This window comes from Plectropomus leopardus, chromosome 23 (genome assembly GCF_026936395.1).
Source record: "Plectropomus leopardus strain MGB_pleo_1.0 chromosome 23, ASM2693639v1, whole genome shotgun sequence".
Lineage (NCBI taxonomy): Eukaryota > Metazoa > Chordata > Actinopteri > Perciformes > Serranidae > Plectropomus > Plectropomus leopardus.
In genome coordinates, this window is record NC_142198.1 from 14,741,502 (window position 1) to 14,758,192 (window position 16,691).

Below are 16,691 nucleotides of genomic sequence, written 5' to 3' on the forward strand. Positions count from 1 at the left end.
GAGCCTCTGTTGTCCAATAGTCCCAACTTAAGGTCCACCTATTTACTGTTTTGGAAACTTAAACTTTATCAGTATACAGCAGTTGGAGTTGGAACAGTTTTGAGAATTGTCACGACTTCTAGGAATTGAATGAATGTGTGAAATTTCAGGAAAAAAGCTAGAAAGTGAACCTTTAGTTAGGACTGTTTTTGCCAACGTAAACAATGAACTTTGTAGGCTTAATTATTTGATGTTCCAGAAAATTAATATAGTGTCACTCATTGATTTTTAAAAGCCTCTTCAAACTTAAAAATCTCTATTTTCTAACTCTTATTTAAAGCTTTCATCCACTGTTGATCTTTGAAAAATGAGATCAAACTGTTAACTGTTAAAATATTGAACCACTGTGCTTATAAGTAGGTTAAGTCATCCAGCAGGTGGTGCTACATGTGCACAGACTAATTGTCTGTGCACATGTAGCACCACATTATAACATTAAAACACCACAATGAGTGAGAAATGCTTTGTTGTGCTCTTTCGAAAAAATCACTGCATTGTCAGATATTCTCCCTTTTTGTTGAATCGGTATCAAGTATTTGGTTTAAATATTACTATACAATTCATGACATTTAGGTCGAATAACAATTCCAAACAACTTATATCAAAACAACACATTTTTTAAATATCAGACTGAAAATAACCAGTTTGCTAAAACACTGTGTTTTGACCTAATATCTTTAATTAGAAAAAGTTTTCTAATTTTCATTTATCCTCTGAGGAAAACTGTCCAATTGAAACATAGTTTCACTCTCTGAGTCTCATGTCCTCTTGAACTTGAGTCTCTAAAGCAAAGTTGAAAACAAAGGAAGAATGTAACTCAAGGCCCAGAACAGATAAAACTGAATATTAAATAATAAAGTTTGCCTTTTTACACATATTTCTTCTTAAAACTTGATTGGTTTCCCCAAAAAAGTTACTGTATACAAGAGCTATTAGAATAGTGCTTACAGATACATACAGATGGACAAAGCAACCAAAAAAACAACAAAAATTTAAAGACAATAACTATAAAGCAAATAAACAAAAAGTGATTACATTAATATTTCATAATCCCAGGGTTTATTAAATATCATACTATAATAATTCAATAACTTTAATGGGTTTTTTTTAACAAAAAACTTAAACTGAAATGTTGTTGTTCTTATCTTTAGTTTGCAGGGTGCTATATTGCTGACAGCCATTAATAAAGTGCAGGAAAGTTGGTGTTGCGTCTGACCATTTTTTCACATGACTGTATCATATACAATTTGTTATTTTCAATCTTATGTTGCCTAAAGTATAGCATTACATCAAATATATTTCTTTCAACATTTAAATTTTTCTTATTTAGCAGAAGTGTTTCCAACACAATCCTTACTAGATAAATACTATACAATATATTAAATACTTATAAATAAATATTTAAAAATATAATTAATATTATGTTTATTCTATAAATATGTATTATTATTATTTATTATTATTTGTAATTCATACAGGATTTATAATTAGTAGTATTATGTATATTTATTATTATTTGCAATTCATATAGTATTTGTAATTAGTATTATGTATATGTATTACAATTATTATTATTACTAAACTAACAAATAAAGAAGACCAAAAGCATCTAGATAGAAGCGACAGTAACGGAACTTGTTGTGTCTCTAATAGGGTAGTTTAATCTTTGTGATATGCTAAACGTCTACTTCATACTGTGTACGAAACAACTATTACTACAAATAATTAAAAGTAAGCTTTTAAACTTTGGGATGTAATAAATTATTAAAAGAGGACCAAACGTCTACAGCCACACTCGGAGCTGCACAGGTGAGTAAGGGTTTGCATGCTAACGTGCTAATAGTTGCTAATATGCTAATATTCACCATACTCAGCTAGCTTGCCAGCTAACTTTAGCTAGCACCAAACACAAAGATATTTCGAGAAATACCAAAGAAAATTGACAAACTGTATTTTGACAACATAATGCTGTTAGAGGAAAAGTCACAGGCTCCCAAAAATTCACAGTTTATCAGTTTATCTGACAACTGGATACATTTTTACAGTGCGCCCTTTTAAAAAGAGCTAACGTTAGCATTGCTAAAAACAATGCAAGCTAGAAAGTTAAGTTAGGACTAATGATTTATCATTTGGACTTAATTGAAATACATTTTAAATCTACATAAAAGTGAAATATAACAACTTCAAAGGAGAAAATAATCACTGACGTTATATCATGCTAACTTTGAAACGTGGTGTTAAGAGTTCAAAGTTTAGTGGTGTTGGACAGAGACAAAAATACATGACCCGGGTTATATAGGCTACATCTGAGAGGTAAAAAGCAAACAGACAGGAATAAACACAGACACAAGCTCTGTGCAGGCCTGCCTGAAAATATTGATTCCTGTCTGTGATCACACACAGAAAAACATGGGTTTAAATTTTCCTCTTTTTAAAACAAATTACAGGTCTTTTTTTTATCACCCTCTACTCATTTCTTGTAATTTGTGGGGTATTTCTTGCCAAGTTGCTCAAGTTGCCAAGTTGCCTTTTTCTTCATGTTTTTCAAGAGTAACCAATTTGCTAAGGTTTCAATGATCAAAGGGCTTCAATAAGGTTTAGATGTCTAAAAGACATATTTAATTTAATCTTATTTAATTTATATAATAATTAAAACCAGTGTTAAAAGTAGGCCCAGTAGCCTAATTTTTTATATCTGTTTTACACATGCTCTTTGTAGTTTTAGACTTTGGTCCAGAGGTGATATTTCAACAAAAGAAATCCATTAAATTTGACAAACAGCAGTTTTTTTCTAATCACTTCTTAATTTAGTTATACCAAAAGGTTATGAGAAAGCGTGTATTTTTATCTTAAGCAATTGCACCTGTAGCACTTAAAATTTGCACAAGATGTGCAAGTTAAAAAAATCGAACTACATTAATCGCACAGATTACTTGCAAGACAGGCTGGTGCACTTGCAGAGGGAGTGCGTATGCATGCTAAAGAGAACATAAAAGTCATGGTATAGATGGCAAACAGCACTTATCATTCTTCATACATGCAGCCTGCACTGTCTGTATGTGTTAACAGTGTCAGCAGTTTCAGCTGTGGCAGGAAAGCCACTGACCGACTGCATGTTGACTTCATGAAGCAGATGTGTGCTAAAATTGTGCTGCAGGGATGACTTTAAATCTATAAGCCAATGCGGAAGTTGTGACCATCTTTCTCATAAATAGCCCTTTTAACAAAAGACATTTTGACATGTCACAGTAGGAATAACACAGGTGTAAGTAATGAAATTAATGACGGCTGAATTCCATTTAACTGCTTAACTGCTTTTATTTTAGGATCCTTGTATCCTGCAGTTTTTGCTCACCCTCACTGGTGCACTTGATTAGAACAAAGCCATCATTAGAGTTATCAGTAACATCTGTGCTTTTCCCACTATGACAACTCGAAGCTGCTGCTGTGAGGGAGGCCCATCATCTCAGCAATTAACCTGAAGGGGAAGAGCAGGTGTGCCAGCTGGGAAGGTGGAAAGGCACGTGAGTCCTGTCTCTGTATTCAAGCCACATTCAAGACATAAATATGTGAAAATGTTTGTTTTTGATTTTGGGGTGAGCTGTGCTTCTTAATGTAATATAAGTTTGATCATTTAAGACTCTAAACTGATGGAATATTATTACTTTCAAAGAGAGGTTGTTTTAACAGGGTGGGATTTCCTTTTTTATCTTTTTTAGTATGTGGATCAACATCAATTTTATTGTTCTGTATTCAGGTACCTTTCACAAGCATTTAAACCTCTGAAAACTGAGAAAATTGGTCTTATTTCCCTTGAAAACAATGGAAAAAGTAATAAGCAACTTGCAAAAAGCAAAAAAATAGTAAATGGAGACAAGAAAATAAATAAAAATAAGTGGCGGGGAGATTATAATAGGTGGAAAAAATGTCCAGAAAACTAAATTTTTGATTCTTATCATTATACATTTATATATATATGTATATATATATATATATATATAATATGTATATAAATATATAAGACATTTTGACATGTCACAGTAGGAGTAACACAGGTGTAAATAATGAAATTAATGATGGCTGAATTCCATTTATTTGCTTAACTGCTTTTATATATATTTAAAATTATGTCATATAGTATTTATTTATTTTACTTTTTTCTCTTGTTTCAGCTTAATTTTCTTAGAACTTTATACTAATTTCTTGCTAATTTTGGGGTCATTTCTTTTAAAGTTACCTATTGCCTTCTTTCCATGTTTTCACATGTTTTTAAAAGAAGTCAAGCCAGTTTCAAAGGGTTAAATGTGTCATGGTAGGAACGCAGCAGAAAGACATCGTTGACCAGGTGAACTTATTGGGACGATTGGGACATCCAACTAGAGCAGGGGCATCAGTTACACATGCAATTTACAGGTCAAAAGGTCTGATGTGAAAAAGGTCTATTTTGGGGGTTTTATGGCTGAAATCAAACTCCCATCAGATGCAGCTTTGGCAGAGGCCTGTTGTGAACCCAAACTGAGGACAGAAGATAAGAGGGAACAACAATAAACATTTCCAAAACAGACATGAAAACAGAGGAAAGGTTGAGTTATTTCATAATATTAAATAGCACACATGTACACAGATTCTGGATCAGCGGCTCGAACTCTCAAAAATTAGCAACAACAGCCTTACCTGCCTGTTTCTGTTGCCCGCCAAAATATCGTCATCACCATACATCCCCATTTAACGATGTACAACGACTTTAGCACACAGTGAAATGTTTGCTCGTGCAGCCTGCATGCAGAACACTGTGTGCGAGGCGAGAGTGCCAGATGACTCCTGCCCAAAAAATGTTTGATGATGAAGATGTGCTGAGAGCTGCCAAGTTCCACATCAGGCCATTTGAACTTTTCACAATATGATGGGAACAGTAAACACGATCGTGTTGTGTTGCCAAATATGGCCAAAAGTATGTGGACACCTCAACATGGGTGTAAATCTGCAATTACAACAGCCTCCAACTCTTCTGGTTTCAGGCTTTCTGAAGATTTCTGAAGATTTTGGAGCCTAGCTGCAGGGATTTGACCCCATTCAGCCTCAAGAGCATCCATCAGGTCCAACACTGATGTTTGGCGACGGGGCCTGACTTCTGATTTGTCCCAAAGTGTCCGAAAAAGCTGTATGGAGGTCAGTCAAGTTCTTTTAAAACGCTATTGCCAAACATGAAAACAAACCAGTGTCTACACCAACAACACTTTTCTCTCCATTCTCCCCATTTTAAACAGTGTTTAGCTCTTTTAAAACAGATCTTTTATACATATTTGTGATCAATTTTTATTTTATATTTTAGACTCTTAATTTGCAAAGCACCAAGACTTTTTAATGCCACTCTGAATTACTACTTAAGACCAGTTTTACCATAACCAAAATTGAAGAAAAACCAACATAAATTACATAAATTTTGCTGAAATCTTTATTGTAACATGATAATACATGGCAGAAACGAGGATAGAACGCAAGGGGGATTTGCCAATGAGTATTTCGGTAATGTTGTGTTTCTCATACTGCATGTGGTGTCTCACTACCTTGATTCCCTTTCCCATCATTAGAACCTATGGTATTGTATAAGTTCATGAAAGATTGTGGCTATGGCAAATGTATGGTATGGTTAGGTTAGGTTAGGTTCAAGCAAATGATACATTTGGCTCAATTTGGAGAAACACTGTGGTTATGGTTAAAAAGACAGGGTCCAGGGCGCCCAGTAGCTCACCTGCTTCCTTGCTGCAGAAGCGGCAGGTTCGAAGTGTCTCATACATATGAAAAAAGTGGACTAAAATGTTTAGTTAAATCCACTTTTCGTATAATGCTTTATAGTTTCAGGACTGACAGTAAATCTCTAGCATGCAGTCACGTACACATGTCAGAGTGCTCACATGTATGTAACTAAACACATGCAAACATTTCTGCTGACTCTGCACCCATGAAGTGGAGAAATCCTTCAGCGTTTCTTCTGCTCACACATTTGGCTCATCTTTGTCATTGTGAAAGACTGAATACCAACAGCTGTTGGACTTTTGAACACTAACATCAAATTTGGTCTCCGGTTAGCGCATGAAAAATGCAAAACTCGAGTGTGAAAGCCGATGAGTCAGAGTGCATGAGTCAGAGTGTCGTCGTCCAGGTTCTGCAGTGGGAGCGCTCCAGATGTGTTAAATTAGTTTCAGATTAGTGCTGGTGTTGCTGCAACCAACAGCATGTCATTCAAACAACACGTGAACATCCAGGAGAGATCTGCAGCATTTACATTTTTTAAGTGTTGTCTCCAGGTAGTTTTTGTGCATTTGTGACTTGTTAAATTATGTACATATGCAGCAGCAATCGATGGGCTTGGAGCCATAGACTAGTAAGATTGTATACTGAAAGACGGATTTGTTTTTTTATCTTTTCATGAGATTTTTTGACAATAAGAAAAATATAAAATAACTCCAGCCTTGTCCAGTTTTGGCTGTATCCTGCTGCCACAGAGTTCATTCTTTTTCCTTTAAAATATGGGACACTTGAAGTACTGATCCTTATTATTAAAACAACTTTAAACCAGTTTTGCTTTAACAAAAATAATTCTAAAACCAAAATTAGAAAGGTTGGAACAAATGCATTAAACTGTTTTTTGCAAAGCTTTTATTCCGCCTTTTCTCCCGCCTTCTACATGTAAGTAATATATTACATACAGTAGACAGTACACAGTACAGAGATAATTTGGGTTTAAAAGTGCAATCCTACTCAACCTTTTCTCAAATATGCCGAGTGTACAAAATATCAGCAACCACCTGCTCTGTGCATGATGGAAACTCTGCAGGCGAGTCGAAGCAAAATCTACGATTGCTTCTCAATATGTAGAGATGGATGTGAAAAAAAAAACAAACTTGTGCAGCTTGTTATCATGAATCTCTTACTAATACTTGTACACTCGGCCAAGAGATTTGTTAAATTGGTCATCCATTACAGAAAGAAATGCAGTCAGAATGATTCTCTTACAACCATTAAATTTCATAAACAAATACTATATAAAAATACTAAATAAAATGATGTAAATGGGTACATTTTTGACATTTTTAAACATAGGGTAAAATAAATAAAATACGAGAATCACCACATTACACCAAATCAGTATGCATGCATTACATATATTATGAATAATGTCAGCATAACTAACTTTGGAAATTCTGACAAGGAGCTCTGCCTGCTTTAGATCTAACTTGTGAAATGATTAATGTTGCATCAATATTTTGTAACGTCTGCTCCTTCTCTTTCCTTTTTCTTTTATTTTCTCTTTGCTTTTTGCTCCCGCTTTAATGCTTTGCTTTAGCCTTTTCTGCTTCTGAACACATTTTGCCTCCAACAGTCGACTGTGATACCAGCAAGTTTTAAATAGTTAAAATTCTGTTTGGTTGCTTTGTTTGTCTGTTGGGGGTTTCATGTTTCATGCACATTCAGTTGGATAAAATAATAATATAATATAATACAATACAGATAATTGCTTGCTCATGGGGGAATTGTTGGGTCTCTGTGTAAATTAAATTAAAGGGTATCGTGCAACATCTGCTCTTAACAAAGTGTCCTGAGGTAACCTTTGTCATAATTTTGCACTGCATAAATACATTTGACTTGACTTAAATATGTGTAATTTTAAAAAATAATTGTTTCCATAAAAAAATCAGAAAACAATGATGGCAGCCTCTCCAACAGTACAGTTGCAAATAGAACTTAATGATTCCTCTTGGGGGTATAGGGAAACATGTGTTTCCATTTGGCACATTATCAGTGGAATGATAAGACTTTATGCACACAGTCAAGTGATAAGTTGTTAAACACAATACAGGACAGAAATGACGACATGTGGAAAAATGTGAAGGTCAGGAGCTTCTAAAATTGCTCACAGTCTTCCCTGTGCCTTGCAACGCTTCATCCATCATCATCGGTCAGACAGTTCTTTAAACTGTCTGGCCTAAGGCGTCATGATATCAGTGAAACAACAAGCTTTTGCCAATGAAACTTTGTAATCAAGCTATGCAGACATCATATTTGATAATCTGAAGGCCACAGTAACTGGCAGAGCCTAAGAAATGAAAGAAAATACTACTTTTGTTTTCATTTTGAATCACAAAGTCGCAGCTCTGAGATCAGAAATATTTTGGTCCATAGCAGTATGAAACAAGTGTTTTCAGTTGTTTGCACCCATCATGGAAAATATCAAGTATAAAAGGCTATATGACTCCCCTCTTCCATTTTTGCACTTTACCCCATTGCCTTAGCCCACTTTCTATCTTAAGTTGTACCGTTTTACATATATCATGTAGAGCAGTGACATGCCTTTTCTTGGATATACCTACTGTGTTAATGCATTTTAAATATCATCAGCAATGTAATGGCACATACAAATATAAAACCGATTTTTAAAAAATCCTGAATATGTGCATAATCTCAGTTAAGAGAACCTTTCTCAAGGATTATGGCTGTACACTCATGTAAACACGCTGGTTGTTTTTCTGGGACGTCTAGTAGTTCACAGGCTCTGAGGATGAATGGTTCCTAGTGGAGCAGTGTCCTGCCCTAAAGAGATGACGAGAGAAGAAGGATTGAGTCAAAGTCAGTGAAATAATGTTCATCAAGTTCATTGCTGAAGTTCCTCAATAGAAGAAAAGATGGCAGCTGTTGATTTTTAGGGTCCATCATTGCATAACAATCTCCCTTTCCCCAACTTTTCCCATTCCCCTCTAAAAAATGTGTAATATGGCACAGTGTTTAACTTGTTCATTGGCATAATTCATAATAGCAAATATAAAATGTGAAATTTGTCTGCAGGCAAGCAACCAGTTTAACTGATATAGGAAATAATCTTCCTAATAGTACAAGATTAATGAGGTAGGCTAATATTTACTTGGTTTCTGGAAATTAAGGACCATCATAAACTCAATACTAATAACTAAACTCAGATAAATATCCATTTTTAAATAATGACATTCTGTATAATTAGTGCCATGTACGTATATTTCTCCTTACTTTTTATTTTAAGGTTTGTAAAGTAAATGTTTGGATTTAGCAAATTTCTGATTAGCTCACTTATAGCCTGTGTATAAATATGCATGTTTCTAATAAGGCTAATAATTTTCATCAGCAATTTTGCATGTAAAACTGAGCAAAAGTTCATTTGAGTCAAAATAATTATCGCTAACTTTTACCCACAGAGATGTATCCATGATTTTAGCGTCTTAAAGAAATGCCTTGGATAAAAGTTTTTTTTTTAAATCTTAATCACACAAGTTAATTATCTCAAGGCAAAAACATTTAACTTACAGACTATGAAGCCCCTCAAGTCTCAAAAGGTTATTTTGTTTATTTTTCTACTTTTTTAAGTACAAGTTATTTATCTTGTGGGCACAAGTTATTCCTATAAGATGATTAACTTGTGCTTACAAAATAAAAAATATTAGTGTGTTTGTCACCAAATGACACTGACCTGACCAGAACTCGCATTTAAATATTAAGCTGTGATATAAAAAAAATCCTAAAATGTTTTTTAGCTATTTATACGTGCACTCTATCGTCATACATTATTTTTGCCTTTACTTGAGTACAGTTCTCTGAAATTTGGTCTAATTCTACTTGACTGGGATGCGTTCCAGTTCAGTTACCTGCAGAATCCTGTGGAGCATTCATAGTTGTTCTGGCAATAAGCTCCAATTGGTTTACTGTTCATGATCCTCCACAGCGGGGTCATCCGAGCGATCCTCCTCAGCGTGTGAACGCTTGAATCTGCCTTCTGGTCAGAGCTGGACTGTTCCTGCGGGATCAATGGACCTGCACACACCTGGCAGAAAGACACAAAAAAGTCCATTAGATAAAAACAAACCAGGCACTCACCATTAACTGGCATAAATTAATTACATCTACATTTAATACTTAAAGCGACAGTTAATTTTCATGCCATTTATTTAAAAATGATGTGTTTTTAATCATGTAAACTGAACTATTCCACTTTTCTGTAAAACGTACAACAAATCAGTACATACAATTATCAGCATTTGACAACATAATCTTTATTTAAGGTCCACTTATTGGCCTTTGCCTGAGCTTTTTACCATATCTGACAGTCTTCATCAGCTAGAAATTGGATTTTGTAAATTTTCACACTGATAAATAAGCACTTTTAGTTTTTTTTTTTTTTTTTTATCGGTTAGCAAACAGCGATTGTTCTTACAAACGAAGGTTATATTATATATAAATTTTAATTTGTACATTGCAATGGTGCTTTACAGTCTTGTTTTCTTTTGTACTCCCCTTATTGTTATCTTTTTATGTCTAAAACTTGAAAACTAATATTGATAACAAGTCTTACTTCATTTGCATTTTCTGTAATGTCAGTGTCTATTTCTACTTAGATGTACATCTGAAACAATCTATTCTATCGTTTTACAGTGTAACACACATTTTTCTAATATTTCAAACACCCAAAGAGAGGTTAAAGCCATCCTTTAATTTAACCCCATGCACCTTTAGTCAGATTTCGTAAAGTCGAGACTATGCACTTACCTGCTGAGACAGCACGAGCACCACAATGCAAAGTAATACTGCTGCTTTCTTTTGGGTGAAGAAGCCTGCCTCCTGCATCTTTGCACAAAATATTTGCCTGTAGTGTTTTAGAGCTTCTTCTCAGCAACCTGCTGCTCTTCAGTCTTAAGTAAACTCGATCTCGACCAGCTTCAGGTCCTCTGACGTCCAACACTTTCTGGAGGACTCAACCGGCTCAACTTTTCTGGATCTTGAATCCAAGTAGAGTCTGGAGTTTGTGTGGTGTCAGATTTTCATGAGTCGCAGTGTTGCTGGAAGTCAGTCTGACTCAGCGAGCTCAGCTGTGGCACCAGCAAAGAAGGCTGGGCTCTCCTTTATATGGACAGGCCATGATCCCAGGAGAGAGGAAGAGAGAGGGAGGGAGAAAAAGTCACAGTCTATGCTGTGTCGTCCACCTCTGTCTCTGTCTCTCTCTCTCTATCTATCTCTCTTCTCTGTCTATCTTTTTTGGCCCAAATCTGACATTATGTGTTTGCAGAAAAAACAGCCATTTCCCGAAATCACGCCATCCAACACTCAGAATTTCATCTTCTTTCTCTCTTCTTCTCGTACATATATTTGCGCAGATAACGTGAGCACAAGTGAGCCAGACACTGCGCACGTGATCGTAACATTAAAGAAATGGCAACAGAGACACGCAGCTGGGTTAAAGGTTTTGAAAAGACAAAGAGGTCGCTGCATGTGTGTGTGTGTGTGTGTGTGTCAATGCCACAGTGCGTGTGAATGAACTTGCAGAGAGATAAGGCTTTATCAATCTGCAGAGACTGTGTGCTGCAGTATATCTTTGACTAACCATGTGCACCCTGACCTGACACAACGTCGCAGCCACAATTACACAACATAGATGGGATTTAAGATGACAGCAGGTGTGATTTACATAAGCAGGTACGCAGTACAAACGATCCCGGCACGTGAATGTGTGCTCCATATGTTTGAATTTAGGCTGAAGAGCAAGTTTGGGAAAATTGCATCGTCATATCTGGTGATTTTTTAAATCAAACTGAAATCCAGTCAACTTTTTTTGCCATGAAATAATTGCGAAGTAGTGTTTGTTTTAACTTTTGTTTATACATTTGGTCAAAATTGAAGTTTTATGCATTTTTCTGAAATATTTCTATCCTCAATAGTATTTGAGTGTTCTCCATGTTGATGCTGGTAATTTGATTGGGGCAATATCTGTGTGCGCAGGCGCTAAAGATAGCTCAATGAAAAGTTGGTCACCTTGGATAAAACCACTGTTTGTATGCAACATTTCCAGCAACTACCCTGCTGTACCATAGCTAGCACAGCAGAGGAAAAAAGCTGTTTGTTCAAGAGGGGAATTAAGTGTTTCAGCCCAAGTCAACAGTTTATTAATGAGGCTATCTGGATGAATACTAGCCAGCAAGACCCTATTATGTCTTAATATGTGGGACGAATGTGGACAAACCTCCATAAAAACATAGCATCCATTTTATTTTAAGTGCTAGTTCATGATTTATCTGTATGACAAACTTCCAGTGGAGGCCAGCTATTCAGGAGTTTTCTTTTTTTTAAAGTTTATACATAGTTTTGCCACAAACTAAGTCATTTCAACGTTCATATCTTTGTATTTGTGTCAGGCTTATTGTGTTGAGTGAACCTGGAGTGGGTCATAAAAACTGATATCTTGCCAGATCTTGTCCACTGGGTTAGTAAGACAAAGGTGAGAGTGCCAACATTTTTACAGGACACGTGTCATTAATATTCAAAAACAGAATTGAATTCCCGCATGAACAGTGATTCATTTTAAGTAGTATTTCAGTGGCCGCAGGTGCGACTCAGATCTGCAGCCCTTTGCTGCATGTCATCCCCTATCTCTCCCCTTAAGCGGTCCTATCTATAATTTAAAAGCAGAAAAAAACAAGGGCGACCTCTAGCTCATCTGGTAGTGTGCACCCCATATTCTGATGTCTTTGTAGCAGCCCAGGTTCGATTCCAGCCTATTGCTCTGTGCTGCGTGTTATTCCCCCTCTCTCTCCCTCATGTCCTGTCAGTCTACAGCTGTCCTATCGATAAAGGAAAAAATCCCCAAAAAAATAATTTAAAAAAATGAACTAAAAGCCAAAAAAGAAGGGTGTCAGTTAGCTTCTTGGGACAAAAGATCATTAAATGTGCATTCCTATGAGACATAAATTAAGAGATTTAAAGATCTTACTGTCCATCTTTTATGGAAACAAGTTTTTTTCAAGGAATATTCAGGTCAGCCTGGAAAAGACAGAAATGTTTGTATCCAAAGGTTTAAAGACAAAAATGCTGGATGTTACATTGAAAAGACAGTCTTCTCAACAAAAAAGTATGTTCAAACCCTTAAATGTAAGAAAGAGGAGAGGGAAAGTGCAGTTAATTGGACCAGGGGGAGCAGGGGATCACAGAGGGATGTAATGGAAAATTCCTGCACTGATTCCTGTAAGGTTGCTCATCACCAAAAGGCCACCAGACGAACACAAGACTGACGGGAATCCCTCGCTACACAAACCCAGAACATCTGCATCATATATTATTACAGAGCATGACTCATCAGATTTTGCCTGACAGGCAGCTGCAGACAGAGGAGGCTCATGAAAGCTTCAGAGAAGAGTTTTTTTTTCCATGCTTGCGGTGTTTATGCTAATGCGGGACAGATGCAAAGTGCTGGACTTCTGCAAACTGGTCTAAGTGTTTGAAGGGACATACAAAGGGCATGCACATGTCATTCATATCAATGATAAAAAGTGACATTTTAAAGAGCATGTATCATTTTTATGGCGTATACTGTAAGAGTTTTGACTAATAAACTGTTTGCACATACGTTTTTATGAGGCTTGTCATCAGAGTGAGTAGTTAACCCCTCCTATTAATAACACACTGACAGGGAGTATTTTACCACACAATAAATACTTTTTATTTGAATATTTTAGTATTTGATGACAAAACTTTCTTGATTAATGTTTTGAATGCGGGACTTTTACTTGTAGTGAAGTATCTTTGGCGTGGTATTAGTTGGCTAAAAACTGCAATGCAGTTAGCAACATGTTTTATAAATGTTTTCAATGAAGGATTTTAAATGAAGGTTTTTTTTGTTTCCTAAGGGGGAGTTTTTTATTGTTGGCACAGTCCGAATAGGTGGGAATTCAATGCGTTGCTAAATGCTTTTGAGCTGAATTGAGGCTGATCTGATGGTGCCAGTTTAATTACCATGGAAGCGTAATGCATTCACTTGTTTTTTTGTGTTTTGCTTTATTTTTGTTTTAAATAAGCAAGAATTTTTTTTCTCATGATTCAAAGAAAAATTTCAAGGGAAAAAAATATGCACTTTTTTGATAATCTCATTAACGCTCATGTGAATGCATAACTCTTCATTTTAACAGTCTATTTGAAAAAAATAAAAAAAAAAAAAAAAAATGCCCATCCAGTGACGTCTGAACTTTAAACTTTGATTACACTGATGTAAAAGGGAATAATTCCCTTGGACAAATGGACTGAAGGAAGGTTGCAGACATGACCTCATCTGACCAGCGTGCAGGACATTTTCAAAGAAAGGATCTGCCCAGAAAGCCCTATAAATGGAGACAGACCTTGAATCAAAGCCAGTGATTTCTGATAGTGGACGTGGTGATAGTTCATCCCTGGCAACACTCAGAGGTGAATCGGAGGGGCGGCCTCTGGGACTCCAGTCATGAAAAAAAGCCCTGAATCTTTTAGCTTTTTTAAAATACCTGTACTTTGTGTCATTCAGACAATATGTGTTTATCCTGTTCTGCTTTATTAAAAGGAAGTGAACATAACCGAGTAAATCATTTAGTAAAGGATTTTAGAACATTTCTATAGCAAAAAATCCGATAGGATTTTAGCACATTTGTAGCATTTTCGCACATTTCTTGGATTTTAGCATATTTCTAGGATTTTAGGACATTTCCAAGATTTCAGGATGTTTCTTGAATTTTAGGATGTTTCTAAGATTTTTGGACATTTCTAGGATTTTATGAAATTTCTAGGATTTAAGGACGTTTGATCCAGCGATTGCTGGATCAAATTGTTATTTCAGTTAAAGTACTGAAATAACAATTCAATCCAGCAACTTGTAAAGTAGTAATACTTGACCAGCAGTATCTACACTTTGACCCAAGTAATAGATTTGTGTATTTTGTCCACCATTGGTACCAATGAGGTATTTATTAATGCCCTTTGTTCCCTAAGGTGGATTTCTATTTGGAGCAAGGTGATATGTAAGCTCATTTTGTCAACTTTTTAGGTTACCAGATGGAGGCTAAGATCTTAGTGCCTGCAAAACTGTTACTTTTGCAAGGCAAATAAAAGCAATGACACACAGCATGCAAAACGCAAACATTAGTGTCTGTGTGACTGTCTGGCTGACTCATTTCATCACTTATCACACACACATGCACACACAAGATATTTTCTGTAATAATGGACCTTTATGGCTCTCTATCTAATGTGATTAGTAACAGGACACTTCTGACAAGTCCTCAAGTGAAGCTTATGGGAAATAGTCTTGCCAGTCTAGTGTGCTTCTGTGAGCATGTTATTTCAGAGCATTAGTCTGTCAGAGGAGATTAGTGTCCTAGTGTGAGGACATACTCAGACACACACATATCCAAAATCCCTTGGGAAAGTAGCAAGGGAGGTCCTGTAAAACTGAGGATTTCCAGTCACTCTATAAACAAAATGTTACGGTAACACATCAGCACTGCAGATCCTCGGGGAAGAGAAGAGTAATGAACATAACTGTGGCTGAATTAAACACTTCTCTCTTGTAAATCTCCTCATAAAATACACTTTTACTGCAATACCAGCCCTTTTTTTCACTTTTATGCAGCCTGTTTTTCACCCACAGGTGCCAAACATTTGCTTATTCTTTATTTTATCATTTAAAAACTAAATTTAATTAATTTTAAAACAAGCTACAGTTTAAATTCTTTTACTGCTGTTTTTTTAAGGAAAGTATCATTGCTTCTCGTTCGATAAATATATTCTTTTCTTGCATCTGTAAGTTTTCAAATGGAGACAAATTCCCAGCACAAAAAATGGCAACTGTAGTTCTCTGTTTGTCAGAAGGAATGACATCAAACCACACTGCTGCCCCAACTTACCACAAAAACTACTTCAATAATGATACTGTTTTGTCATTAAATTTTGTAGCTTAAAACTAGCCAAACGTCAGAGGTTTGTTGACTTTGGCTTGTGACAATGTAATCACTGTCTGAGTCACACACATTTATCAGCAACGATACAAATATATTATCAAGGTCATATTGTGCCTTAGGGAAGAAAAAAATCTGACTTGTTTCCCATTAAATGCAACATATATATGAAGGAGAACAAGTTTACTGCTGTATTGTTTGAAGATATTGTGACACACAAGTGAAATTTGGTCAAAGAGCAACATCATAGTCATTTGTACTCTACCTTAGTAATCTGTGGTGCTCAGCTGATGCTGACACACTTAATTGGGGGTCAGTTGGTTTTCAAAAGTGCTCTAAAAACTCACCATGCATGTGCAAATGTAGGACTTTACTTAGTTGAATTTGAACTTTAACAACACTACATTGTTGTTAAATGTTTCATAACCAAATAAATGGCATCCTGTCATTACTTACATGCTTGTTTGTGTGCATTTTGCATGACTGTGTTAAGGTGTACATGCATGTCCATCCGGTAAACAGTGATGAATGAATGGCTTCTCTGTGACCCACTTAATACAAAGAAAACTTCATTTCATAATGACAGTGCCCTTTATCTGGTAAATAATGATTTACAATTTAACATGTGGGCTACTGGCCGGAAATTATTTGCAATTTGCTGTCTCAGCAACCATATCTGACAATCCAGTGGAGAACTGGCTGCACAAAATAAATGTCTGTAAATGTGTAGAAAAGGATAGAAATGATTTATAACTGCAGAGTGACTGTTGTGGTTTGACTGTAAGCTAACCATAACAGAAACAATTTTCAGTATTACATTCTGCATTTCAATATCAGATCAGATGTGCTTAAACTGTGACTCAGTGAAACAAATTAATA

At 35.8% G+C, this 16,691-nt stretch overlaps 1 protein-coding gene across 1 annotated transcript; it reads right to left on the reverse strand.

Moving 5' to 3' along the window:
• Positions 1–6,682: 6,682 nt before the first annotated feature.
• leap2 (liver-expressed antimicrobial peptide 2) lies at positions 6,683–10,959 on the reverse strand. The gene is made up of 3 exons (XM_042512176.2): positions 10,612–10,959; positions 9,714–9,889; positions 6,683–8,631 (listed from the first exon to the last, which is right to left on the reverse strand). The coding sequence occupies exons 1-3, from the start codon at positions 10,687–10,689 to the stop codon at positions 8,577–8,579; spliced, it is 309 nt and encodes a 102-aa protein (XP_042368110.1). The 5' UTR covers positions 10,690–10,959; the 3' UTR covers positions 6,683–8,576.
• Positions 10,960–16,691: the final 5,732 nt, after the last annotated feature.

What these genes read in the sequence shown, in the direction of transcription:
- leap2 (XM_042512176.2), bottom strand. Translation starts at nt 10,689, where the DNA reads ATGCAGGAGGCAGGCTTCTTCACCCAAAAGAAAGCAGCAGTATTACTT. An exon ending in TGCTCGTGCTGTCTCAGCAG is followed by an intron (nt 9,890 to 10,611) that starts GTAAGTGCATAG and finishes TCTTTCTGCCAG; the next exon opens with GTGTGTGCAGGTCCATTGAT. An exon ending in TGCTCCACAGGATTCTGCAG is followed by an intron (nt 8,632 to 9,713) that starts GTAACTGAACTG and finishes TCATCTCTTTAG; the next exon opens with GGCAGGACACTGCTCCACTA.